At 56.9% G+C, this 24,498-nt stretch overlaps 2 protein-coding genes across 7 annotated transcripts in view; one reads left to right on the forward strand and one right to left on the reverse strand.

Annotated features, from left to right (window-relative positions):
* The first annotated feature begins 1,423 nt into the window (after nt 1-1,423).
* On the forward strand, nt 1,424-5,833 carry G6PC3 (glucose-6-phosphatase catalytic subunit 3). Of its 2 annotated transcripts, XM_019752257.2 has the most exons (6): nt 1,424-1,808; nt 3,739-3,845; nt 4,246-4,336; nt 4,507-4,625; nt 4,816-4,957; nt 5,188-5,833. In XM_019752257.2, exons 1-6 carry the CDS (start codon nt 1,591-1,593, stop codon nt 5,549-5,551), a joined length of 1,041 nt encoding a protein of 346 aa, XP_019607816.1. In that variant the 5' UTR covers nt 1,424-1,590; the 3' UTR covers nt 5,552-5,833. The 2 variants fall into 2 exon arrangements, with proteins under 2 accessions (XP_019607816.1, XP_019607817.2); XM_019752258.2 differs by lacking the exon at nt 4,507-4,625 and having other exon boundaries at nt 1,459-1,808; nt 5,188-5,351.
* Nucleotides 5,834-7,767: 1,934 nt separating this feature from the next.
* HDAC5 (histone deacetylase 5) overlaps nt 7,768-24,498 on the reverse strand; it is a 34,195-nt gene continuing 17,464 nt past the window's right edge. For all 5 annotated transcript variants that reach the window (XM_019752256.2, XM_019752255.2, XM_019752251.2 and 2 more), the window contains 24 exons: nt 18,679-18,938; nt 18,446-18,590; nt 18,226-18,340; nt 17,814-17,944; nt 17,536-17,682; nt 17,335-17,447; nt 16,924-17,055; nt 16,484-16,706; nt 15,305-15,516; nt 14,751-15,041; nt 13,913-14,078; nt 12,916-13,049; nt 12,456-12,576; nt 11,935-11,984; nt 11,666-11,773; nt 11,188-11,243; nt 10,957-11,044; nt 9,875-9,994; nt 9,534-9,631; nt 9,236-9,354; nt 8,618-8,751; nt 8,267-8,351; nt 7,971-8,136; nt 7,768-7,891 (listed from right to left, as the gene is read on the reverse strand). In XM_019752256.2, the coding sequence (XP_019607815.2) occupies nt 7,852-7,891; nt 7,971-8,136; nt 8,267-8,351; nt 8,618-8,751; nt 9,236-9,354; nt 9,534-9,631; nt 9,875-9,994; nt 10,957-11,044; nt 11,188-11,243; nt 11,666-11,773; nt 11,935-11,984; nt 12,456-12,576; nt 12,916-13,049; nt 13,913-14,078; nt 14,751-15,041; nt 15,305-15,516; nt 16,484-16,706; nt 16,924-17,055; nt 17,335-17,447; nt 17,536-17,682; nt 17,814-17,944; nt 18,226-18,340; nt 18,446-18,590; nt 18,679-18,938 (3,254 nt within the window). In that variant the 3' untranslated portion in view covers nt 7,768-7,851. The remainder of the gene's footprint in view (nt 7,892-7,970; nt 8,137-8,266; nt 8,352-8,617; nt 8,752-9,235; nt 9,355-9,533; nt 9,632-9,874; nt 9,995-10,956; nt 11,045-11,187; nt 11,244-11,665; nt 11,774-11,934; nt 11,985-12,455; nt 12,577-12,915; nt 13,050-13,912; nt 14,079-14,750; nt 15,042-15,304; nt 15,517-16,483; nt 16,707-16,923; nt 17,056-17,334; nt 17,448-17,535; nt 17,683-17,813; nt 17,945-18,225; nt 18,341-18,445; nt 18,591-18,678; nt 18,939-24,498) is intronic.

The raw sequence follows: 24,498 nt of genomic DNA on the forward strand, positions 1-24,498 counted from the left end.
GCATTAGTACAATCACATAATAGGAATAAACATACTGTTCCCTCATACTTGTGCTTTTTCAGAGAACTTTTCATGCCTGGCCCCCATAACAAGTCATATGTAACTGCCACTCCCCTTTTTATATGGCATTGTGATTATAGATTTTCATATATAACTGCCAGGCACTGTTGGGAAAGCCTTCCTGGAGGAAGTGAAAAATCTGAGACCCGAAGGACAAGTAGGGAAAAAGAGTGGCCATGTTCTAGGCAGAGGAAATAGCATGTGCCAGGACACATGAGGAGAGAACTTGGTGATTTCAAGGAACATAAAGTAGCTCTGAAATATTATGAAATGGAGTGGAGGGGTAGGCTGGTGAAGGATGGCTAGAGCCGGGGCAAACTTTCAGACTTAGAAAATTTAGGCTTTCTCCTTGGGGCAATTGAAAACATTTAGCAAGGGAGTGAAATGAGATTTATATCCAGTTTCCTTTTCCCACGCCTTTTTAATTCATGAAATTAATCTCTTTCCAAGAACCCAGATTTACATTCTTGTTTTTCATCCACCCATCAGAAAACTCTCCAAAACAAAAGTTGGTTGAGGTAGGAACTGAGGAGCCACTTCAACAGTCTCCTCCCCTTTCCCCATCTCTGCCTCTAGGCAGGGCTTCCCTTAGAATAGCTGAGATTTCTATGTTCTGTATGTGTTCCTTCATAAGATTATCCCAAATTTTGTCGCAGGTGTGTGCCCCTCCTCTTCCCATACCAACCCATTTACTATCTCATGGTTTATCTGCCCCGCAGGGTTTTGGAAGGCTAGAGGATGCAATGTGGGGTTGGGAGGTGGGGGCAAGGCATGCTTAGAACTGGAAGTATGCATGACTTAGACTGTCCTATATGGAAGAATCCGAAAGTCTCAAAATCAGGAGGCTTATCTGTCAGCCTCCAAATCAATAGTGGATGAATTCGGGCGGGAGAGTCTTGGGCTTGGGGAGGAAGGCACGGATTAGGGGTGTGTGCAAATTTAGGATCCCGCTTCAACGCCGACCAGGACTGCCTGGCTCCCCGGACAAGGGGGTGTCTGTAGCCTTCTCTCTAAGAGATCTCAGAATATCTTTGGAGGGTAGCGGTACTGGAGAAGAGGGTCCGGTTTGTAAGGAATCCCAGCCTTGAAGAGTACACCTCCGTCTTCGCAGCAACAAAGCCGGGACCCTGGGTGCGCCACTGATCCTCAGGTTAGTCGGTGCCTTGACCCGGAACAGCAGCGGGAGACGCCGCTACGTAAGACCAAAGTCCACGTGCTGGCAACAGCGGCCACGTGGGGGCTCTGCGGAAACGCCTTTGCAGAGTTTTGTCCCCTGTGCTGCCCAGTAGAGAGGAAGGCAGGAGAAGAGCGCCGGAGGAAACGGCACCGGCAAGGGACCAGCTCGCGGGAGCCTGAGACTGCCAGAGGCGGGGCAGGGGCGGGGCTTGCGCCGGCCGCTTTAGACAAAGGCGGGGCCTGGGTCTCGCAAGGGTGGGCTTTGGAGGGCAGTGGGTAACCGTTTATTTGTGGCCGGTACTCCTCGGCTTCCGCTCTAGAGCAATCCCTGACCGTGCTGGCTCCTGAGGCGCCATGGAGTCCACACTGGGCGCGGGCATCGCGATGGCCGAGGCGCTGCAGAACCAGCTGCCCTGGCTGGAGAAATTTTGGCTCTGGGTCACCTTTCTAGGAGATCCCAGGAGCCTCTTTCTGTTCTACTTCCCCGCGACCTACTACGCCTCTCGCCGCGTGGGCGTCTCAGTGCTCTGGATCAGTCTCATCACCGAGTGGCTCAACCTCGTCTCCAAGTGGTGAGATAGCGAAGCCCTCCGGCATCCAGTTCCCCCACCCCCAAGGGCCCTGAGTCCTGTACAAGCCCTGATCTTTCAGCAGGTGCCTCAGAGGCTTGGATCTCGCCCCACCCTCACCACCACCAGTGAAACCGAGGCCTTAAGATCTTCCGTTCCTACCCCATGCCCCTGACTTTTCCCCTTTGAGCATCTGTGCATCTTGTATTGAGACCTTAGAGCCCCCATCCTACTCATTAGACCAGTGTTTCTCAAAAGGGCCTTATCAGAAGTCGCCTAAGGGGCACGTTTAAAATGCAAATACGCCATCTCACCTCAGACATTCTGATTTAGAAACTCCAAGGGAAGTCCTGGGAATCTGTATTTTAACAAGCATCTATGGTGAGTTAAGGAGCCGAAAATCCTGCTTCTCAACTCACTTTCATTCATCTATTCATTCATTTATTTGACATAGTTTTTAAGAAACATGCTTTGTGCCAAGCTTCGCACTAGCTACTAAAGACAGAGAAGACTTGCAAATTAAGAGGGTGGTCCCTGGAACATGACCAACAGCATAGGAAGCATTTGAAAACTTAGGCTAGAAACATAGAATCTCGGGCTCTGGCCCAGAGCTACTGTATCATAAGCTGCATTTTAACAAGGACCCCAGGTGATTCTGTGTACAGTAAAGCCTGAAAAGCAGAGCTAAAGCATTGCCTTCCATGGAATACTTTCTCTTCTTCCTCTTTCCCTTCATTCACTAGTAGTAGGCTCTTCACACAGACTTCAAAGCTGGGAATCCCAGGCAAGTGGGTGGGGCCCTCGGGCCTTGTCTCTTTGTGCCACCTGTTCTCTCTTGGGTGCAGAAGGGAGCTCTGCCTCCCACTGGGGATGTAGCTGCACCTCTCCTCACTTCAGCCTCTTGCCAGCCTGGGGGAGGAAAGAGGGAGGCTGATAGGAGACACTTGAATGGACTGGAATGACTTGCTGAAAAATGGAATAGGAATTACCTTCCCTTCCACTCTCCCGCAAGGCCTTCACCCCTACTGCACACGGAAAAGCAGTTGCCTAATAATTTTCGTCTTGCCTAATTGCCTTTTGCTTTGAGTTCTCTTCGCTCTCAGAGTCTGTATAAGCCTCCCTCTCTAGTCCTGTTCTCCTGAGTCAGACCACCTCCACTGGGTAGATACTCTTAATGCCCGCCCCCCCCCCCCCCAACAAAACCCTCGTTCATCGGCTAAGTATGTATTGAACGCCTCGTGTGTGCACAAGGTTCAGGTTTTGGTAGAGGCAGTCTCTTCTGTACCTACCTCCCCAGCTCTTGGCTTCCTACCAGCATCTCTTCTGCGGTCCCACCTCATCTGTTTCTGGCCACAGCAGCCTCCTCAGTGTATGGTTTCCCAGGGTCCAGCCAAGCACCTGCTAGGCCAGGGGATTTTGAATTTTTTTGCCCTCCTTATTCTTCCTCAGCCCTCTCTGACCATTCTCCACTCCTATTTTCAGACAAGAGGCTTACTTAAGTAGTTCAGGTGTAGGTAATTCAGGCCAGATATTGGGAAATGGAGAAAGGAGGAAGCAGAAGAGTCAGTGAGGGTCTGGGAGGGAAGGAAGGAGAAAGAGAGCCAGGTCTTGGGCTCTCTGTGGATGAGAAGAGCAGAGCTGGCCCTGCAGTGGGAGGGGTAAGAGTAGGACTTCTGAGCATCTCAGAGAGTGTGAGCACCGTGCGCGCGCGCACGCCCCCCACAATCTCTTACCTTCTTATCACTTTTTTAAAAAGAGCGTGCTTTCTCCTGTTCCAAGGTAAAACACCATGGCAATGTAATGGCCCAGAATTGGACTCCCTTTCTGACTTCACCACGCAGGCCCTCCAGAGTACTCTCAGTGTCCGTCTGCCCCTCTCCTGTCCCGCGGCTCTGTGCGCACATAACATCATCTTCTATCTGTTCTCTTCTAGGCTCCTGTTTGGAGACAGGCCCTTTTGGTGGGTCCATGAGTCTGGGTATTACAGCCAGGCCCCAGCCCAGGTTCACCAGTTCCCTCCTTCTTGTGAAACTGGTCCAGGTAAGAAGTCTCAAACCTCCCTTTCTCTGTGCTTAGGGTTCGGGTGTTTCAGAGTACTTTTCAGCAGGGTGGCCCGACCAGAGGCCCAGCCTCTCAGTTACTGGCCCAGAGAACAAAGACACCCCAAGAAGACCACATTGAATTCTGGGAGGAGAGCAGCCATGCCAATGGGCTAGCTGTCCACCTTGTTTAGAGTAGAGCAAGAGCCACAGGTCAAAGCAGAAACTTGAGAGCAGTGACCTCAGGGAGGGGTGAGGAAGGCTTCGGGGTGGAGGGAGGTATGGACCAGTACTGGGGGAAGCCTCTCTTCCCAGCCAGGGAGAGGTAGCTGTGTTGAACTATCACCAGCGGCACCTGGGTTCCGCCCCAACCCTCTCACAAGCTTCTGGATCCCCCACAGGCAGCCCTTCTGGACATTGTATGATCACAGGAGCAGCCCTCTGGCCTATAATGACAGCCATCTCTTCCCAGGTGGCCACTCGTTCCCACAGGTACACCTGGGCATTGCCCACTAGTGGGGGCAGGGGTGACGGTACCCTGGACCCAAAAGACCGAGCAGCAGGGCAGCTTGGAGCTGGAGTTCTGAGGATCCTGGGCATTTGTGCTGCGGGAAGCCGAGCTGTGTCCGGACACCCCCTGGACCATTTGCTTTTCTTTTTAGCCGCTGGGTGAGAGTGATGCCGAGTCTGGCTTACTGCACCTTCCTGCTGGCTGTTGGCCTGTCCCGGATCTTCCTCTTAGCACATTTCCCTCACCAGGTGTTGGTTGGCCTTATAACTGGTGAGCAACTGAGACAACAGGATGGGCCCAGAGGGTGCTGTTAGCCATGGGAGGACCAGTCTAGGATCTTCCCATTGTACAGCCAACTCCAAGTCCTCCCTTTTGTCTGCTATTTTGCCAAGCTGCATTGTAGCTCGGGGGGGGTCATATCCCTGAACTCCTTGAAGCTGCTGTCACCCCACTCCTCCAGGTGCTGTTCTGGGCTGGCTGATGGCCCCCCAGGTGCCCATGGAGCGGGAGCTAAGCTTCTACGGGCTGACTTCACTAGCGCTCTTGCTGGGTGCCAGCCTCATCTATTGGACCCTCTTTACACTGGGCCTGGATCTTTCATGGTAAGTCCTGCTTTGAAGCTTGGGCAGACTGGGCCTGTCGTGCCTCACTTGTACCTAGCCTGGTGGGTCTCTGGTTCACTGTAGCTAAAAAAGGACACATTACCCACTCACAAGCATAGACTGTCCTGGGGTCTCAGCAGAACATGGGGGTAGGCCCCAAAGGGGTGAGAGCCATCAGCCCTATAGGTTCCAGGAGAATGTCTCTCCTGGCAGACTTTCCCTCCCCACAGGTCCATCAGCTTAGCCTCCAAGTGGTGTGAGCGGCCCGAGTGGGTGCACTTGGACAGCCGGCCCTTTGCCTCCCTGAGCCGTGACTCAGGGGCCGCGCTGGGTTTGGGCATTGCTCTGCACTCCCCCTGCTATGCCCAGGTACGGCGGGCATACCTGGGAAATGGCCAGAAGATAGTCTGCCTTGTACTGGCCATGGGGCTTCTAGGCCCCCTAGATTGGCTGGACCAGCCGCCTCAGATCAGCCTTTTCTACATCTTCAATTTCCTTAAATATACCCTCTGGCCATGCGTGGTTCTAGCCCTCGTGCCCTGGGTGGTGCTCTCATTCAGTGCCCAGGAAGCACCACCCATCCGCTCTTCCTAACTTCAGGTACCCCCCACAAAGCCAATACTCCATGACCTCCACACTCCAGAAGGCAGCCCCATCCCCTGCCAGCCCCCCAGCAGGCCCTGCTCATCTGGAATTTCCCACTTTTCCCACCACCTGATCTTAGCCCCAAAGAAGGACCATCTCTCCCCAAATAGCTGGTCCTCTGCCTGCCTTTCCTCCCATGTCCCCAAAAAGTAAAGGCAACAGCAAGACCAGTGGATTCCTACAGCACTGTGAGGGGCTCAGAGTGGCCCCAATAAAGCCCTTGAACACGTCTGCGCTCTCATGCCTATGTGCCACTGAATTTGCCTGCGTGTGTGCAAGTGGAACCCTGGCCAGGCCACCTGTGCTCCACCCCCTCCAACCGTGTTTCCACAGAAGAGAGTCAAAAGGAAGGTGGAGGGCTGTCAACTCAGTGGAGACCTTCAGCCTTCGGCACATCACCACCGAGGCCACACCAGAGTTCCCATAAAGCACTGTGGCTACTTTCAGTGAAACCTTATCTTTAACCTACTGGATAGCGATCCCACCCCAGTCTCCTGTTTCCTAAATTGGCTAGTCCAGGGGCTGGAGAGGAAAAGAGCAGTTTTTGTGACTAGGAGGTGGAATAAGAACGTCTACTCCATTTGGGAGCCCAGAGAACAGAGACACTGGCCCCAGAATGCACTGCCAGAAACAAGTTTATTTATACAAGGACACACAGTGTAATGGGTTACAAAATACTTAACTGAAAACCATATCCAGGGAGACAAAGCAAGGAGTGGGTTTACATGAGAACCAGACTAGCCATGGGGAGCGGGAGGGTAAGAGGTCCAGAGCTTGGGCTCAGCATGGGGAGGCCTGGCACATTGAGCCCAGCCCCAGCCCCACCCCCCAGGAGGATCTAGAACACGCTAACAACACACAAGACACAAGCACACAATGAACTGATGGTGGTGGGACTCCTGCCCCTCCCCTGGCTCCCTCAACCCTGTTCAGGCCCCCATTAGGATAATAAATATGTAAACAGATTGGTGGGGCCCTGGGGATTGGAGGAAAGAAAGTGTATGTGGTATTGGAGGAGGGAGGAAGACTCAGCCCCCTAGGAGCCACTTCCCATCTTTGGTTTCCTGCAGGCTACACAGCATTCCCTACAAGCCTTGTGGGCCCCCAGCCCTGAAAACAGCGCTAGTCTGGGCTCCTGGGAAAGAGAAAGGGTGGCACCTCCTCCTGGTCTTAGATCCCTTGGGCTGGTGGTGGCCAGCAAAGGAAGCCCAGGAGGAAGGGAAGCTCCAGCTGAGGGCAGACTCCTGGGTTGCTAGGTTCTGACTCTGCCCCTTCTGGAGCCCCCAACTCTCACCATCCCCAGGCTTCAAAGCGAAAGTCCCCAGGAGGGAGGGTGGGCCACTGACCCTTCTACCTGCAGCATGCTGGATGACTGGAGAAATCTGGTCCTGAACAGCAGAGGGGCTCTCACCAGCCTGGAGTGCCCCGACAGGGACCACCTTCTCCCCATCCCAAGGCTGTGCTAGCAGAGGGGCAGGGAGGCCAACAGAGTAAGGTAGACAGCAGGCCTGAATTTACAGCTTCTCTAGGCCCGACAGAACCCAAGAGTCAGGCCCCATCCCTCTCCACCCTCTCCAGCCCATGGAAGGGGAAACAGGCCCTGAAGAGTGTAAAGCAAGACGGCCCTGCCCACAGACCTCAGGCCCACATCCTAGGGTACAGCCTTCCCCTTGGTGCTGAGGCCAGGAGAAAGGAGAAAAGGTCTGTGCAGAGACGGTGAGGACAAGAGGGGAAAAAGGGTGGGGGATCACCGGGCAGGAGCCCACCTCCCCTCCACTCTACATCTTAGACTACAGAGGGACCCTCCAGAACCTCCTGAGGCTAGAGAGGGGAGGAGGGTGAAATTAAGGCATTTCCCCCCAAGTCAGCTGAAGCCAAGGCACCGAACTTCCTGTTCCCTCCTCACTCAGGGAGACTCCAGAACCAGAAAGTATGATCTGGGCCCCCATGCTCACCCTGAGCTAGCCCAGGCTCCAAAGGGGAAAAGGACAGAATGTGGGAAAGTGGGTGTGAAACACAACATGAGGGAGGGGCTGGGAAGGGCACCCCCAAGCCCTACAGAGGGAGCCAACTTCTAGAGCTGAGATAATGGGCCACAGGGGAGGGGGCCTGAGGCAGCTTAGAGGAGCAGGAGGGGCGAGGCTGAGAGACCCACACGGCACACGTTGTTGAATGTGTGACTTTTTGTTTTTAATAGAAAAAATAAACAAAATCACAATGATGGAGCCCAGGGGATGGGGGCCGGGGCGTCACAGGGCAGGCTCCTGCTCCATGGGCTCCTCTGGCGGCCTGTGGGACAAGCACAGGAAGGGACACTGAGTGGGGGGGCACCAACTTGGACAAGGGCGGAGAGGTGGGGGAACCTCACCTGGGGCTGTGTTCCCGGGCGGCAGCAGCCGGGGCCTGTCCGGCCCCCACCGACAGCAAGGCCATGGCACTCACAGTCTCGGCCTCCTCCGTCTCACCTGCCTGGGCCTCGCGCAGGGAACGGCCCAGCCCAGCGGCAAACCTCTGCACACAGCTCCAGTGTTTGCCTATGGGTGAGATGAGCGGTGAGGAGGGGGTGAGGCAAGGCCCAAACCCCCATATACACATCCCCAGCCCTGGCACACCCATAAGCTCTGCTCCCTTAGCAAGATCTGAGCCCCTCTTGTCCCCACGCACTCTGGATTTCGATGACTTTCTCTAGCGTGGCCACTGCGTTGATGTTGGGCTTTTGCTGTAAGACTGTCTCGTCCAAGGGCTGTAGCTGGCAGGGGAAAGAAGAGAAGGCTTAGCGGGGGGATTGGGTGGTGGTGTCTGCCACTCTAACCACCCCCCTTCAACATCAGCCATTGCTCACGCCAGGAGGAACCCCTACTCAGAAAGCCCTCTCTGGCCACCAGCTGTCCCTGGGACTCAGGAAAACCTTCCCAAGGGCCTTTGGTGTTGCTTGAGCCAGGAAGACCTCCCTCCCAGCCCTTCAGCCCCTGGCCTACAGGTTCCCATCTCCCAGCCCCTCCCCGCACCCCTCACCTCCACGCTGAGCAGAGCCGAGACACAGGCCTCAGAGGCATCACAGATGGCGGTCAAGTCGTGGCCTCCCTCCAGGGCCAGCACCACCCGGCCCCCTGCCAGTGTCATCAGCTGCCTGGTTAAGTGACCAAAACCTTTAGGGATAAGTGAAGGGAGATGAAATGGTTAAAAACAAAAAATTCCAGAGAAAGCAAGGAGAGAAAAAAACGAGAGAGGACAAACAGCACAAAATAAGATGGCAGATTTAAACCCAAATATATATCTGTAATAAAATTTAATGTCAATGCCCATTAAAGACAAAACATAACAGACTGGCTTAAAAAATCCAATTACGTCTTATAAGGAGCACCACCGAAATAGGAGGGATCAATAAGCTCTGTCCCTAGGCCTCCAGGAGGAGATGCACCCTCTGCTAGGCCCACCCTCACCCCACCTCCCCACTTACCCCTCAAAACAGGGTTGGCAGAGCGAGCCTGACGGGGCACTGCCAGGTGATTCCCAGTCTTACCCCTGCCCCAGCTCTCCTCCCAGCTCTGCAGTATCAGCTTATTCCTGCTCCATGCCCCTCTCAACCCCATTCGCACTGTCCAGCCTCCCTGAATCCCGCAGCAGGCTCACATCTGGCGGTAACAGAGTAGCCACCCAGTGGAGATAGGTGTCCCTCAACAGCATCAAACCCGGCGGAGACTAGGACCACGTCAGGTGAGAACTCGTGGGCAATGGGCATCACCACTGTCCTGCAAAAGGAGGGCCCAAGCTGACCCTGGCAGGAGGCTGGGCCAAGCCTCACCCCACTCTCGTGTCTGTCCCCCCAAGTCAGCCCCCTCCACCCACACCAAACTGTGCCTCTACCCCCACCCCACGGCAGGGCCTGGCGGGGGTCCCCACCCTTCCCTTGGCCCTTCTCAGTCCCCACCTGAAGGCCGTGAGGTACTCCACATCTCCGATGGGGGGGTCCACACCTCCCGTCCATGCCACGTTCACATTGTACCCCACGCCTGGCCCTCCACCAACCTGGCAGCATGGTGGGGGAGGGGTTACTCTCACTGCTTGGGGATCCCAGACATTGCCCCCACCCTCAGCCCTGCCTGCAGCCATCACTCCACTGACCTCTGTTCTGCATGATGGGGCAGTTGGTCGGCATGGTCCTCCTACTAGGAACCCAGATGCCCCAGGTACCACCACGGGCCTCTAGGATGTCAGGTCCCATCCCACTACCTCCCCGAGGGGCCCTGAGGGGGAGCCCAGGAGCTATACCTCTTCAGGAGCCCCGGAGCCTGGAAAGAAGTTCCCATTGTCATAGCGATGCAGGGAGATGTAGAGCACAGAGGGGTCAGTGTAAAACGCTTGCTGGGTTCCATTGCCGTGGTGAATGTCCTAGTGGGGGGGGGAGGGGTGGAAGCATCAGGAAAATGGTACCGGCTCTGGCCCAAAGGTCAAAATCCACTCCTTCTGTGGTGAACCATGAGGGTGCAGCCCGCCACTAGCTACAGGGCACCTGCATTCTGTTCAAAACAGTGATAACCCCACACTTCCCTAACCAGGGTTTGTGGGTCGGGACGTGGTGCCATGCAGGGGAGATACAAAGCCATGGTCAGGATGTGGTGATATGTCCCCAGAGCCCATTCTACACGCAACAGTGTGGAGGGCAACGTTAAGGCTTGTAAGGAATTGAAAACTGATACATTCTGAAGAAAAATCCCACATTAAAATGAATTTTTAAGCCAAAATTGGATTTCAAAGAGATTTCATCCTTGATCAGGACTGTTCCTGGCTCCTTCCCCAGCCTACAGGGAGTAGTGGATGCCTTTCCTGCTGCCATGAGGCAAGATTTTGAGAAGCATTGCACAGGAGCAAGCGCTGAAGTGCTGGGGCCAAAAGGCCCGATCTGGAACCCAGTGCCAAGGTTCCAAGCTAAGCGACCTTCGTTGGGTAAGTCGCCCAACAGCTCAGTGTCTCCATCTATAGAAAGACATCCTAATTCTTATTCTGCAAGATGGCCATGAGTAGCACCGTGTCCTGACACTCGGTCGGCCCCCAGTCGAGAGTGGTTCTAGCAATGGCGGTAGCTGTCTCTACCCACCCTTCAAGGTAGGAAGTCCCCTCAGTTGCTTGAGGCTGCAAGGTGCAGCCAAGATGGGCCAGGGGCTAAAACCACTTTTGAGCTTCTCCCAGTGAGGAGGGAGTGCCATGGGAATGGAGGGCTGGGCTAACGCTCCAGCAGGAGGACGTAAGGCAAGCCATCAGGCCCAGCTCCAGCTCGGGCACCTGAGGAAGTGGGGGCAGGGTAGGTGGGGGCTTCCTGAAGGCTAACCCTGGCCCCAGAGCCCAATGTTTACCCAGTCCACGATGAGAACCTTGCCCACGTTCAGCTTCTGCTGCAGGAGTTTGGTTGTGATGGCTACAGAGTTGAAGAAGCAGAATCCCCTGGGGAGAGGGGGAAGAAAAAGGCAGCGAGGTCAGCCTTAGCAGAGGTTTGCTCCATGAGCAAAAGATAACATGCATTACCTCGCTGAGAGGGAGTAGGGGTGAGGGCAGCTGTTCCAGTGCAGGGCTGGAGTGGCACTCACATGGCTGTGGATTCCTCGGCGTGGTGTCCTGGGGGCCGGATGATGGCAAATCCATTCTAAAGAGGTGCAGACACAGGGACAGATGAGAGACAGACCAGCAAGCAAGGTGTCCACGAATGGGTGGACACAGAAAAAGAGAGGCATAAACCAGGCAGGGAAGAAAACACAGATCAGAAATAGACATCCTACACACACCTATAGGAATGCCAACTATGGGCCACACGGGCAGGCAGGCCGACCCATCCTGGCCCTGCAATACCCATGGGTGCACCAGATACTAGTGCCGCCTTGTCAGTCCCTCTTTAGCCCTCATCACCCAGCTGGCCCAGGAACAGTCACCTCCCCACTCTGGCACCTGAGAGCTGAGGTTGCCAAGGACTATGCCTTACTGAAAGGAAAGCCCAGGCCGCCCCATCCTCTGCTCCTGAAGATTCAGGACCAAAGCAAGCAGTGCTGCAGCGCCCCTACACACACTCACCTTGAGTTCTCCAGCCGCCACCTTGAAAGCCAGCTCTACCAGGCAGCCCACCGCCATGCGAACGGCACTGGAGGAGTGCATCTCATTCCATACAGTGTCACTGTCCACCTGCAGGGGCAGGAGAGCAGGCTTCAGCGTGCCCCCTGCAGGGGGAGGGCAAGAATGGGGATGGGCACCTGGACAGTGGGCCAGCAGCCGTGGTGGGCAGGAAGGGAGGGGCCAGAGCTGGGAGACACCCTCCCATCCCCACTGGCAGGTGCCCAACTCACCCCAATGCCCCCACAAGGCAGCATGGCGTACATCTTCTGGCTGATGGGGCCTGCAGGGAAGAGAAACAGCTACTCTGGAAACTGCCTCAACTGCCAGGGCTGCAGAAGGCAGTGAGCTCAGTCACAAAAAGAGGCCAGAACCAAGTATAGCACAGGCCTCTGCAGCCCACGCCAGTTGGAAGATACCTGTCCCCTGTTCTGGGGGGACATCCTACTTCTGGGGCAGATGGCAGGGAGAAAGGAGCATGATCAGTTAGGGAGGAGGGAGAGCACGCCCCCATCATGAAGCCTGACCCCATCTTAAATCCTGCGACGCATCCCACCCGCATGCTCTGATCATGTCATATTCTACCTGAAAGGCGCCCCATGGAGGTGTGCAATGTGGCAGCGTGTCACCTCTGCCAAGGGGATGACCTGTGCTCATGGGGACCCACGTGCCTACCCTGGCCGGTGGTCTTCCTGGCAGCCCCCCATCCTACCCACGCCTGGGCCACACCCTGCCCATCAGCCTGCTGGCTCACCAAGCAATTTCTTGCTGTCCAGCTTCTGTCGGTTGAGGGGGCTGGTCCCATAGAGCAGAGTGTGGTATTCGGAGTGCACTGTCTGAATCTCATCTAGCGTGGCTTTGCGACCCCGGATCCGCTGGCAGGAGACAGCAGGAGGAGAGGAGTGGCACTGAAGGCCAAGCTCTCCCTGATGCCCAGACCCTGTCTGCACCACAGCCTGGGGCCCACGGAGCCACTTCTGCTTTCAGGAGAGCCAGAATACCCTGGTCCCCCAGGGATCCCAGTCCAGGACCCTCCCCCATTCAACTGGGGACCATGGGGGAAAGCTGGTTGCAAGAGATGGAACTGCGAGGCAGCTGTGGGGACTGGCCCTGAGGTCAGGGGTTGAACAGAAAATGAAGAGAAACGGAGAGAGGCTTCACCAACAGGGGAGCCATAAAGGACTTCACAGAGCTTGAGTTGGGGGCTCCCTTACCTCACACTTGCTAAGCAGGCCCGTCTCCTGCAGCCGGGACCAGATGCTCTGGATCCGGCCAGCATGCTCAGGGTGCACGTGTGTGTTCCCGCACATGCACTGGTGCTTCAGCATGAAGGTGTCGTACACCACACCTGGGCCAGAGACAGCCGTCAGCCAGCACTGCTCTGGGCCGTGTCACAGCCTGGCCACTGCAATCCCCAGCAGAGCTCACTGAGCTCTCCCAAGCCCATCACGGCCCAAGTACCTCCTCGTGGCCACCCAGGCACCTGCCGCACACCTGCCCCTCCTCTCTCCTCCTGAAACTCCTTTCCTCCATTACTACCTGCCCAAAGCCCCCCTGTTCCTTAAGCCTCAACCAAGCTGCCCTTGACGCCCCCACTGGTTTTGATCTCTGCTTACCGTGCCCCAAATACTGTAGCCCCTCATGGCACATCCTCCTTTCCCTGCTCCTGGCACAGCCCCTGTGTGCTGTTCCCCCCACCCCCTCACCCCACTGGTGAGACGGGACCATCCTCAGACATCTATGCCCTCTCAGAGCCCAGCCCAGGGCTGCTTCATGGGGAAGAGCTTTCTGGAATGGACAGAGGCCTCACTCTGGACCTCATAGGGAGAAGGAGGGTAGAAGCTAGAAGGACAGGACCCAACGGAGACAGTGGGCTTTCTCCACCCACTGGAGGGCTTGTGCAGTGAAAGCACAAAATCAGGTGGTCCCTCAGCAGTGGTGGGTGTGGGGCATGAGAAACGCTGCCGCAGAGGGTCGGGAAAGGGCACTCACCACCCTCCCAGCAGGGCAGAGGCTGCCACTACCACCACACGTGGCTACGTGCACAGGGAGAGAACAAAAGCCTGTTTGCCCTCCCTCAGGGCGTTCTGAGAGGCTCTAGCAATCCCTTCAGGGCAGGAGCTGTATCTCTTCATGATGCCCACCATGCTGGATGCCACGCACAGGCCCCTGGCACATGGCAGAAGGCTAGCCGGCAGTGGTGGGGCTCACCTGTGGTGAAGAGGTGCTTGGTGGGCTGGTCTGGGGGGCTCTTCATGCCCCCAGGAGCAGCAGGTGAGGACTGGGTTCGGCCCAGGGCCTGGTGGGGCACAGTGGACAGGCTGAGGGGTGCCTGGTACACCTGCAGTGGCTGCAGCTGCTGGGGATCTGAGAACACCTGGGAAGGAGGAGGGTGGGAGGGAGCCTAGGTGAGGCTGAGCCTGAAATGGCAGAGAGGACAGGTGCCCTGGGGCCTCCAGGGGGGCCCCAATCCTCCTTCCCCCACCTCCTGCCTCCAGGGACAGGAGACACTCCAGCCCTCGCTGTCTCCATCTCTGAGGAGATGGGGAGGGCTGGGGGGACAGTGATGAGTCACGCCAGAGTAGCACTGAGGTAAGAGGGACGGGGGTGTGGGAGGGGGCGGAATGAGTCAGGCCCAGAGGGCTCGGCTGTGTCCGCAATGAATGGAGTATGTGCTAGGCGCAGGGCAGACGGTAGTAACAGCAGGGGCGTGTGTGTACACACACACATATGCACGCACAGAGACCGACACACAACCGGCCCTAATGCAGGCAAAGATGCAGATACACACACACAGCCACATACACGTACACACACACAAGCAGAGAGGCGGGGGCAGTCACAGATGCGGGAGGGGTTGGCAGACAGCACTGAGACCCACAAGCAGCTCCACCCTTTCCCCAGCCCCTCGTCTCTTTCCTATTCCCTTCTGCTCTCTTCAGAAAGCTGCCCTGCGCTTCCTGGAAACTGCAGACTGGGATGAGGGCAAGGCAAGGGTGGCCAGGGGCGGGGAGTACAGAGGGGTGGTGGCCGGGGCTGGGAGCGGCACCTTTTTGTAGCTGGCACTGGACTCCTCCACGTCGGGGCCCTCCTCAGCGCCACTCTCGCCCTCCTCGTCCCTGACCTGGATGCAATCCTCCTCCTCCTCCTCTTCTTCCTCCTCCTCCCCTTCTTCCTCCTCCAGGTCTTCCTGCGTGCTCTCACTCTCTGTGGAGCCTTCTCTGGGGATGGTCAGGGCTCCCTCCCCCAGCAAGGCCTCCTGCTGCTCTGTCAGCTCCTCTTCGGTCTCCTCGGGGTGGGTGGTGGGCTGTCGTGGCAGCTCCCCAGTCTTGGTGAGGATCTGGGAGCAGAGCAGAGGGGGCGCAACAGCTGGGAGGGGGAGCAGCCGTGCAGCCTGTGGCCCAGGAGGGTCAGCTCTTCCCTCCCCTCTCCCAGGCAGCCAGCCAGCCCATAAAGAGCGTCTGTGTGAATTAGGAAAAGGCAAGGTAGCTCCTCAGAGCAGACGCGGCCCTGGGACTGGCCTGGAATGTCAGCTCCACTCCCTTTCTGCCAGCCTGGTCCTGCCGCCAGCACAGCCCAGCACATTCGTTTCTCCCAGCTCACCTTGCCCAGCTGGAGCTGCTGCTGCTTCTGCTTCTCCAGGAACTGCTGGTGCTGTTGCTGCATGACCAGCTGCTGCAGGGCCTGGGGGCTCTGGGGTAGCGGGGAGGACTGAGTGCGGCTAAGGGGCCGGTGCCTCGGGAGCTTGCCCACTGTCCGCATGCTGGTGGCCACTCGTTCACCTGTCACCAGTGGGGACTGCCCATGGAGTGGCACTGTAGGGTGGGGGGAGGGGAGTAACCTTCATATGTCATGGCACCACATAACCCCTCCCCCCTCAGAGACTCTCCACCTCCTAAACACTGCCACCTACGAACTCAGGAAAAACCTTGGAGGGGCCTGGAGCACCCTGCCCCCAAACCTGAGCCCCATTCTTTCTCCTCCCCACCGCTGAACAGTCTCACAGCTCAGAGCCAGCACCTCCAGCAAGCCTTTCTAGATGGTCCATTCTCTCCCTTCGATGCACTTATGATTGTACATGGTCTCAGGCCCTCCATGTGAGTGAACAATGATACCCCAACTACAACAAGACCTGCCTGACCATGGACATGGATCCCACCAGGGTGGGAGCCTGGTGGCCAGGATCCGTGTCTTTTAAGCAGAATCTCTTCTGATGCCATTGGCTACTAAAGGGCTGACCGTCCAAAGCTGTGCTGTCCAATCGCATGGCTGCCAGCCATACGTGACTACTAAGCACTTGAAATGTGGCCTAAATTGAGACGTGCTCTCTGTGTGAAATACACACTGGATTTCAAAGACAGGATGATACACAAAGCAAAATATCTCACTGACAACTCTTGATATTGATTATATATTGAAATGATACTACTCTAGATATACTGAGTTAAATGTTATTAAAATTAATTTCGTCTGTTGCCTTTTTACATTTTTTAATGTGGCTACTAGATGACTTTAAACTACACATGCAGCATGTGTTATAGTTCTACTGGACAGCGCAGTGCTGGAATACAAGCTCCATTGCGGCAGCAGATGTTATCAAGAATAGTGCCTGGCAAGTTGTAGGTACTCAGCATGTCTGGAGATTGTGGAATAAATCAATGATGCCACTGAGGAGAGCTGTGACAGGGCTGCTTCTCGCTGACAGCAGAAGCGGGGCCTGACCCTGAGCCCCAGAAGCGGGGCCTGACCCTCACTTCCTGGCCCAACTGCCCGGCCACTCACCAGCGATGAGGGTGCTCTGCTGCCGGGCCTGCTCCAGCAGCAGCACGTGCTGAAGCAGAGAGGCGTGTCCGTGGGGACTCGTATCGCCCTCCAGCGCCACGCCCAGCAGGCATCCGGGGATGGACGATGTGCTCATGAACTTGCCCGTCAGTGCGCCACCCTGCCGCAGGGATTGGAGGGCCTGCCTCTCGGCCTCCTGCTGCGTCGACAGCTTCGGGGAGGCCTGTGGATGGGGAGGGCAGACCGAGGTGAGGGCGGGGCTTATACTGACTGCCCCAAGTCCTGCCAACTTTGGACCAGCATCCCCTCCCTACCCCCCACTCTAGGAAGGGCCATCTGATCTCCCTCAGGGCCTTGGGAGGACAAAAGCCCCAGCTGGGGGCTTCCAGGACCAAAGTCGTCCACACCAGAGAAAGAACAGGGTATGCGGCTGGACTTACGGTGAGGTGTGAGTTGGTGACAGTGACCGTGGCCTGTAGCCCTAGGGAGATGTTGGGCAGAGAGGGAGACGTGTAGAGGCTGAACTGGTTGGGGGAGCTGTCCAGAGGGAGGGCCCGGTGCTGGGGGAGCATCTGGGGAGCAGTCGGGAGAGACAGGCATGAGCACAGGCAAAGGGGGGCCACCTGAGGCTGAGGCCAAGGGCTCTAAATCGTGCCCTGCTCCCCACAGCCCTTCAGGGGCCCAGGGGGCATATCCCATTTGGTGGCCACATGTCCCTGTAGCCTGTCCACTCAGGCAGAGAGGTCCCTGCTGGGCACTGTCAGTGAGACAGCCTGGAAGGAGCTGCCTTCTTTCTTCCAAGGGAAGAGGAGCAGCTCTGGCCCGCCCGCCCCACCCTGGCAGGCCGGTACCTCTGTGGGGATGTTGGGGACCGAGCCAGTAAAGCCGTTCTCAGCGATGGTGCTGTGGGAGCTGTTGGGAGAGCTGGGGCCGGAGCCTGGCGCGCTGTTACACACTGACGACACTACAGGAGAAGTGGCTGTCACCTGGGCCTGCTTGGAGCCACCCCTACTCCCAGATCCTCAGAACAGGGACAGGAGAAGAGCCCTTACCCCCAGGCCCGGCCCCTGTGATCTCAACAGCTCTCTTCTTAAAGGTGCTAATGACGGTCCCATCCTTGCGACGCAGAAGGGGACTGCTTCTCCGCTCAGCCACCTTCTGCTTTAGCCTTGAACGCACTTTCAAGTTGGGTTCAGAGGCTGGGGAGAAGGAAGCTGAGGCTCAGACATGTTCACACAAAGAGGCACACACCTACAGCCCAGCCCTTCTCCATTCCCACCTCTGTCTCCCAGGAGCCACATTCTGGGAGGCCAGGCTGGGACTCACTCACCAGTTTTGCGGAGGGGGAAGTCATCGCGGCTGTCATAGGGCCCAAGCAAAGGCAGTTTGTAGGAGGGAGGTGTCCCAGGGGGGCCACTCTGGGGAGGGGAACTCTGGTCCAAAGAAGCATGGTGGGCTCCCCTGGGGGTGTGGAGGGAGGATAGAAGTCAGATCTAGGTTATCAACCAGAAAGCTGGATCTGCCACCTAGTAATCTTCAATTACAAAATATCCACTGAATGTAGGGATAGGAAAGGAATCCTGGGAAAGGAAGCAAGGAGAGAAACCAGGGGTGGGAGTCTCCTCTCCAAGGAGAGGTTGCAGGGCCTGTATACGGCTGCAGACCAGGACTCCTTGGCAGCCTGTAGCCAGACAGCCCCTGAGCAAAGAACCTCTGTGACCCACGCCAGCCAGAGCTATTACCAGCATTTGGGATGCTGTGGGAGGGAATGGTTGAGGCCGCCTGGCGTGGGCTCCTTTGACTTTGACAGGAGGAATTCCTGGAGCCTCAGCTTCACCTCAGTGCTGGCGATGGCACCTGCGGGAGAGGGCACAGCTGACCTGGTGCTTGGGGCCAGGACTCCACAGCTGGGGGTGGCGGGGGCAGGAGTGCTGGCTGGCCCTAGGCAGCCCCAGGCCTTACTCTCTTTGCTCTTCTCCTTGTTCCGCAGGATAAGCAGCTGCTGCTCCAGCCGCTGCTTCTCCAGCTCCTCCTGCCGCTGCTGCTCCCGCTGCCGCTGCTGCTCCAGCTCCTGCTGCCTCTTGGCTGCCAGCATCTCTTGCTGCTGCTGCAGAGACGTGAGGGGGGAGAGGGTGAGCCAGGTCCGGGCGGGGGTCGGAGGTCTGGGTGGCACCCCCCACGCCCCCCTCGCTCACCTTGAGGTGCTTCTGCAGCTGGACCTCATGCTGCCGTGTCAGGTGGTCATGCTGTTTCTGGAACTCGGCAAACAGGAGCTGCTTCTGCAGCTGCTGCTGCTGCTTGAGTGCCAGGAGCTCCTGCTGCAGTTGCTGCTCCCGCAGCGCGGGGTCCACAGGGCCTGCCAGAGCACCCCGCAGCTCCACAGGGCTGGGGCTGCCTCCACCCCCGCCCCCCATGGAGCTGGGCATGGCTCCTGGCAGCACCGGCTTCACCTCCACTGCCGGAAGAAAAGACAGGAAGGGGTCAGGGGGCCCAATCCCAGACCCCACTAGGCCCTGGCAGCCATACTGGAGCCACCAGACCAGGCTACTAGACAAAAGAACAGAGGGTGGGGGACATCAAATCCCTCTGCTCTGAGGATACAGCCTTCTGCCTTAATTAAATGAGGTCAAAGCCATGAACTTCAATAAGAAAAGACGCATAAGCATGAAGCGTAGGACCTGGAAGATTCTGAGCGCTCAGCGCATACTACTGTCATTGACAGTTACCACTGGATGTGTTATACGAATTACTTTACTGTTGAAGAAACAGGTTGGGAGAGATTTAGGTAACATGCCCACAGACACAGTGCCCGGTGACCGATGAACCAAGATGGGAATCCAAATGCTATGCTTCTAACCGCTGTCCTCCCTGTACCTCCTCCCCTGCCTCGCAACACCACACACTCCCCGCCAAGAAGCCTGTATTAGAAGGGAAATTGAGGCACAGAGCTCGGTTCTAGAACTGATGGGGATGGCAGCCAGAGCCCTCAGTAAACCCAGGAGAGGCCTTTGGGGACCCTCTGGACATCCCCACCCCCTCCCCTTTTCTCTGCCCCACAACCTGCTGGGGCAGATGAGGGCCAGAAGGAGAGGTTATGGGAATGGGGGGGAGGGGGAAGCAGGAGGCCTCAGGGAAAGGGAGTGCAGAGCTGCACCAAACCAGGGAGGGGGGGGGGGGCTGGGAGTCAGACTCGCTTCCTTTGCTGGATTATCTCCTTTCAACAGTTTTATTGTAATTACCCTGAAAATGCCGCTATATATAGAGTGAGCCAAACAGCAGCTGTGCCTAGGGGGAGGGGGGAATAAGCGAATGGAGGGCAGGCACAGAGAGGAGGTGGGAGGAGGAGACAGGAAAGGAAAGGGAATCAGACAGGAAGAAGGGTAATAGCAAGGGGGGCTGGAGCTGAGCAGAGATCTCAGAACTCCAGTCCCAGGGACAACCCGCCGGGAAGGGGAACGGGGCCAAGGGGCTTGCTGGCTCCCAAGACATTGGGTCCAGGCCCGCATGTGGACAATGGGCTGAGGGGCCCAGGGAGTGGCAAAAGGTTCCAATGGGAAGGATGGGTCTCCACCTCTTGATCCCTGTACACGGTCCTCTGGTCACTGAATGTCACTTCCCACCAATGCCCTGTGGTTGCCAAGGCAACTAGGCAAACACCACGCTAAGCAAGGAGCCCCAAACCCAACCCACACCCCACAAAGCCTCCTGACGCCAGCAGGAAGGGGAAGGCAGGCTACCCACTGCCTGGGAAGGAGGAAGTGAGAGAGGCAGGGGTAATCCATCTTGTTTCTTTTCCATTTCTTTCTCCAAAGAAAGCCCTCACTTGCCTCACTCCAGCCCAAGGAGGTCACAGGGAGCTGGGAAGACTTTCCTATGGCAAGGTGGCCCACTCCAGCCTGGGCCTAGAGAGGAAAGGACCCCAACATCGGATGGTTGCCAGTGTCTCCTGCCCTTGTAAGCAGGCCTCTGCTGAGGCCTCCGCTCCCCCCCCCCAATCAGGAGTAGAGAGGGCGCAGAGAAGGGGCGAAGGGCTGAGCTAAGAGAGGTTCCCACACCCTGTGCAGTGTGGGCATGGATCTCTCCAGAGAGGCTGCACTGAAAGAATGTAACCAAGGCAGGGGCTAGGCACGCTGAAGGCCAAGGCTGTGCTACCCTTGTGCGTGAATATGGCCTCTGGGACCCACTGGAGGTGGGGGTGGGGAGGTAAAGCCCGAGCAGAATGTCTCTCTCAGTCCCCACCAGCCCCTTCTCCCCCCAGAGCTGCTCGGCACATTCCTCTGTGGTTTGTCGGCCAGCCACACTGACGACTCTGCGGCCAGGAGGCCAGAGCCACATCTGCAGGAGTGGCCAGATGTGGCCTAGAGGGTGGGGCTACACACACACACACACACACACACACACACACACACACACTCTCACCCACCTACCCACCCACTTTTCTTCCCAACCCATGTCCTGTCCCAGCAGCAGGAGGACAGACCCTTGGAAACCACCAAAGGCCTTTAGGGAGGTGACTGGCACCGTCTAGGGTACAAAGCAGGGAGGCACCAAGGAGCCAGCAGCCAGCCAGAGGTCTCCCCGGCCCAGGAAATGCTCAGCAAGGCCCCAAGCTGCTGGGAGAGTTCTCTCTTCCTAGGCAAGGCTGGCTTGGCCCAGGGCACTCAGATCTCTCAGCCAAGAGGTGGACAGGCTTCAACCTGCTGCTCCCAGCAGTGCCGGGGCTGTAGGAACCAGATGCCAGCCCGTCCGCCCGCCCGCCCAGGGAAGGGCAGGGGTCCAAGCACTCCTGGCTCCCAGCAGATAATCCTGCTCCGGATGGAAGTGCCACCAGTAGTGCTGGCTTCCCTTGCAGGAGCCCTGCAGAGAGGGCATGGGCTCGGCTGAGGGGAATCTCCCACCAGGCTTTCCGCACAGCTGCCGCATCTCCCTGTGCTGCAGTGAGAGCTGCAGCCCCATTGGTATGCAGGTGGCGGGGCAGCCAGCGGGCTCTGCCTCACAGCATGTTCCCACGCAAGCAGGAAGCACGGGCGACTGGAGAATATTAATCTGCAGGTCCTGTGGGGCCTGGACAGGATGCAGCACCCCACGGGTCTGCCAGGTAGTAACCTGGCTCCATCCGAGATGGAAGGGGGCAAAGCTGGGCAGCTGGAGTCAGGGAAAGGGGAGGGGAGATGTCCAGAGCCCCTGAATATAGTCTGCTGGGCACAAAACCTAGAGTCTGGCTGGCCTTGCACCCCCTCGAGGATCTGTGCCCTCTGCCAGCTTGGCCTGAGCAGAGCAGGTGGCAGTGACTGCCATTAGAATCAAACACCTAGAAGGGGAAATGGGTGTTTAATGAGAGGAGGCTCTCAATCTAGGTGGACCTAGAAAGGTGGGAGGACCTCTAGAAAGGGAAGAGAGTGGGAAGAGGGACACTGTTCCCTTAGAGAACAGGCTGTCAACTCGCTAGCCAAGAGCCCACTGAAAGGCCAGGGGAGTGGTCACGCGGAGGTGCAAGGCCCTGGGTCCTCCCCTGACCCCCACGCCTCATGATACGGAGCTGTAGGTAACAGAGAGTAAGCCAGACAGCCAATACAGCGATCCCCTGCAGGGGGAAGACAGAAGTGCTGTCTACCCTGCTCCAGACGCTGCTAGACCCTGGGGACTCGGACCCTTCCTCCTGGGAGTGGTGGCCTTAGGAACAAGCGGAATACCATCCTGCCCCTGGCCTTCTGCAGGTCTGACCAACACTGCCTAAGAAGCCCGGCCCAGGCAGCGGGTGGGCAGGGCCGAGCACTTCTAGCCATCACAGTGACCACACACATACCAGGCTCTGGCTCAGAAGAAGCCAGCTTATGGGCACCACTGGGTAGAGGTGGTGACATCTTAGTGACACTTCCCATCCAGCTGGGCCTCCTGCCACTCCATGAACCCCTCAGCCCAGCAGGGGCTCCCACAGCAGATTCTCTGGGCAGCACAAGCAGGGATAGCCTGGCTTCTTGGAGGGAGAGGATGCGGGCGCTTAGGGGGCAACCTCTGGGACAAATACCAGCACAGCCTTAGACTAAAAGGAGTGTCCAGGCAAAGGGATACTGCCCTCCAGCACATAAGCGGCTCTGGGACAAGAGAAGCAGGTTTTAGCAGCACTTTTGGGAATAAGGGTTCAAAATAAAAAACAGATCTAGCTGCCCAAGAGCAAGACCAAGCCTTCCTGCTCTGAACGCACTGCAAGCCATGCCCCAGCTCCCAGCCTTTTCTTAGAGAAGTCACCAACTCCAGAATCCCTGTGACCTAAACACTGGCAACAGGGAAATGGTAGCTTTAGTTCCCCTTGGAAAAGCCCTGGAGGGAAGGGGGCGGCACAGTGTGTGGACCTGCCCAGCAGACCTAAAAAGCTTAACACTTGGTTCTAAAAAGATCCTGCTCCCAGGAGCTACCAGCCAGACGGCTGGGAAGGAGGAGGACCGAGGGTACTTACAAGTATGAGGGAGGGGTGCAGTAAGCTGTTTGGAATGCCAAGGACAAAAATGAGGCCTCTGAAAGTAAGCCCTAGATCTGAGGAGCCACCCTAACAAAAGAGGGGTGAGGGTGAAAGGGGCCTTTGAGATCATGTTTTAGCCCCCGTTACACAGACGAGGAATCACAGATGACCCCACCAGCTAAGTAGCAGAGACTTAGAGCCAGGCGTCCTGACTCCCAGCTCGAGCAGGCTGCCTCTGAATACTCGCCTGTGCAGCCTGGCTCCAACACGGGCATCCCCGGTGCTCACTGCACCAGAATCGGACAACTGGCCCATCTGGAGAGCAACCAGCCAGCAACCCACCCTGGAGGGCAGTGCCTTCTACCAGCACCCATGACCTCAGGAGCTCCCTCAATAGTCAGCACCTTCCTTAAGTACCTAATGACCTTGTTCTGTCCCTCTGGAGAATGGGAAAGGGCTCTTGTCCCTTTCTTGGCCTTGAGGGATTTTGGAAGGAGGCGGGGAGCAGCATTTCACACTCCTCCCCATGACGCTAATGACCCCTCCCCACCAAGGACGGTTTCCCATGATCTATTTCTGTGCTCTTACGTGATTAATGAGGCCAATTTAGGCTCAACAGGTTCTACCACAATTCAGATGGTATTTCTACATGTGCAAGCTGGGGATGACTCTCACCTAGCAATTTTCACAACGCCTCATGTAACACAAGCGAACACACATCTCATCATAGTTAAGAGCAAGGGCTCTGGAGTAAGAGAATGCCGGGGTTCAGGTCAGGCTCCCCCACTTCCTAGGGCAAGGCACTGAGCACCTCCCTGTGTTCCGTGCAGGCATCTGTGAAATGGGCGTAAGAACAGCACCTACCTCCCAGAGCTGTCGAGCTCAGGAGAGTAACACATGCAGAACAGCTTGGCACAGGGTCTGAGCTCTCAGGAGGCGCTAGTCAGGCTATTATGAATGGCTCCTGACATTTGTGTCCTGGACCCCTTTGGCAATCTAGTGAAGCCTATGCACCACTTCTCAGAATGTTTCTAAAGTGCACAAAATAAAACACTTAGAATTACGTGGAGCCAAGTTCATAGACTGCCTGAACACTCTGAACACTAAGGAAGCAGGCTCAGGCCTCTGCCAGAGTAAGGCCTTAGCTCTTTCATGTCAGACTGCCCCAGTGTCACTCTGTGGTCCTGTCCCAATCAAAGCCCTTCCTGTGGGCCCCACACAGCACAAGCTGGAGTGGCCAGTGGCTTGATCCCAGGGCTGCAGAAGGAATCTCTGGGAACAGCCTCCTCCCAACAGCGACTCTCTTGCCTCGCTACCTCCAAGAAAGGCCACTCTGTCCTCTGTGGCTCAGCCCACAGAGGCGGAATCCCTCCTGTCCCTCAAAAGCATTACTTAGCACAGACAAGCGTGAATTCTGGTCCCTGCTCTCGGGGGCCCAAGCTCCGAGCAGTCAGAAAGTTTTCCCGGGTATCTAACTTTACTGTGCCCGCTGCGGGTGACACTTCTCTCCCCAATACTGTTCCCACTTCTTCCTGGGCCCCTCTTCTCACAAGGC

The sequence above is a fragment of the Rhinolophus sinicus genome, linkage group LG15, assembly GCF_036562045.2.
Source record: "Rhinolophus sinicus isolate RSC01 linkage group LG15, ASM3656204v1, whole genome shotgun sequence".
In the NCBI taxonomy this organism is placed as follows: Eukaryota; Metazoa; Chordata; class Mammalia; order Chiroptera; family Rhinolophidae; genus Rhinolophus; species Rhinolophus sinicus.

Bases quoted from the DNA above. Each gene is read 5' to 3' on its own strand.
- G6PC3 (XM_019752257.2), top strand. From the start codon at position 1,591: ATGGAGTCCACACTGGGCGCGGGCATCGCGATGGCCGAGGCGCTGCAG. The intron at 3,846-4,245 runs GTAAGAAGTCTC...GATCCCCCACAG, and splicing joins TTCTTGTGAAACTGGTCCAG to GCAGCCCTTCTGGACATTGT. The intron at 4,626-4,815 runs GTGAGCAACTGA...CCACTCCTCCAG, and splicing joins GTTGGTTGGCCTTATAACTG to GTGCTGTTCTGGGCTGGCTG.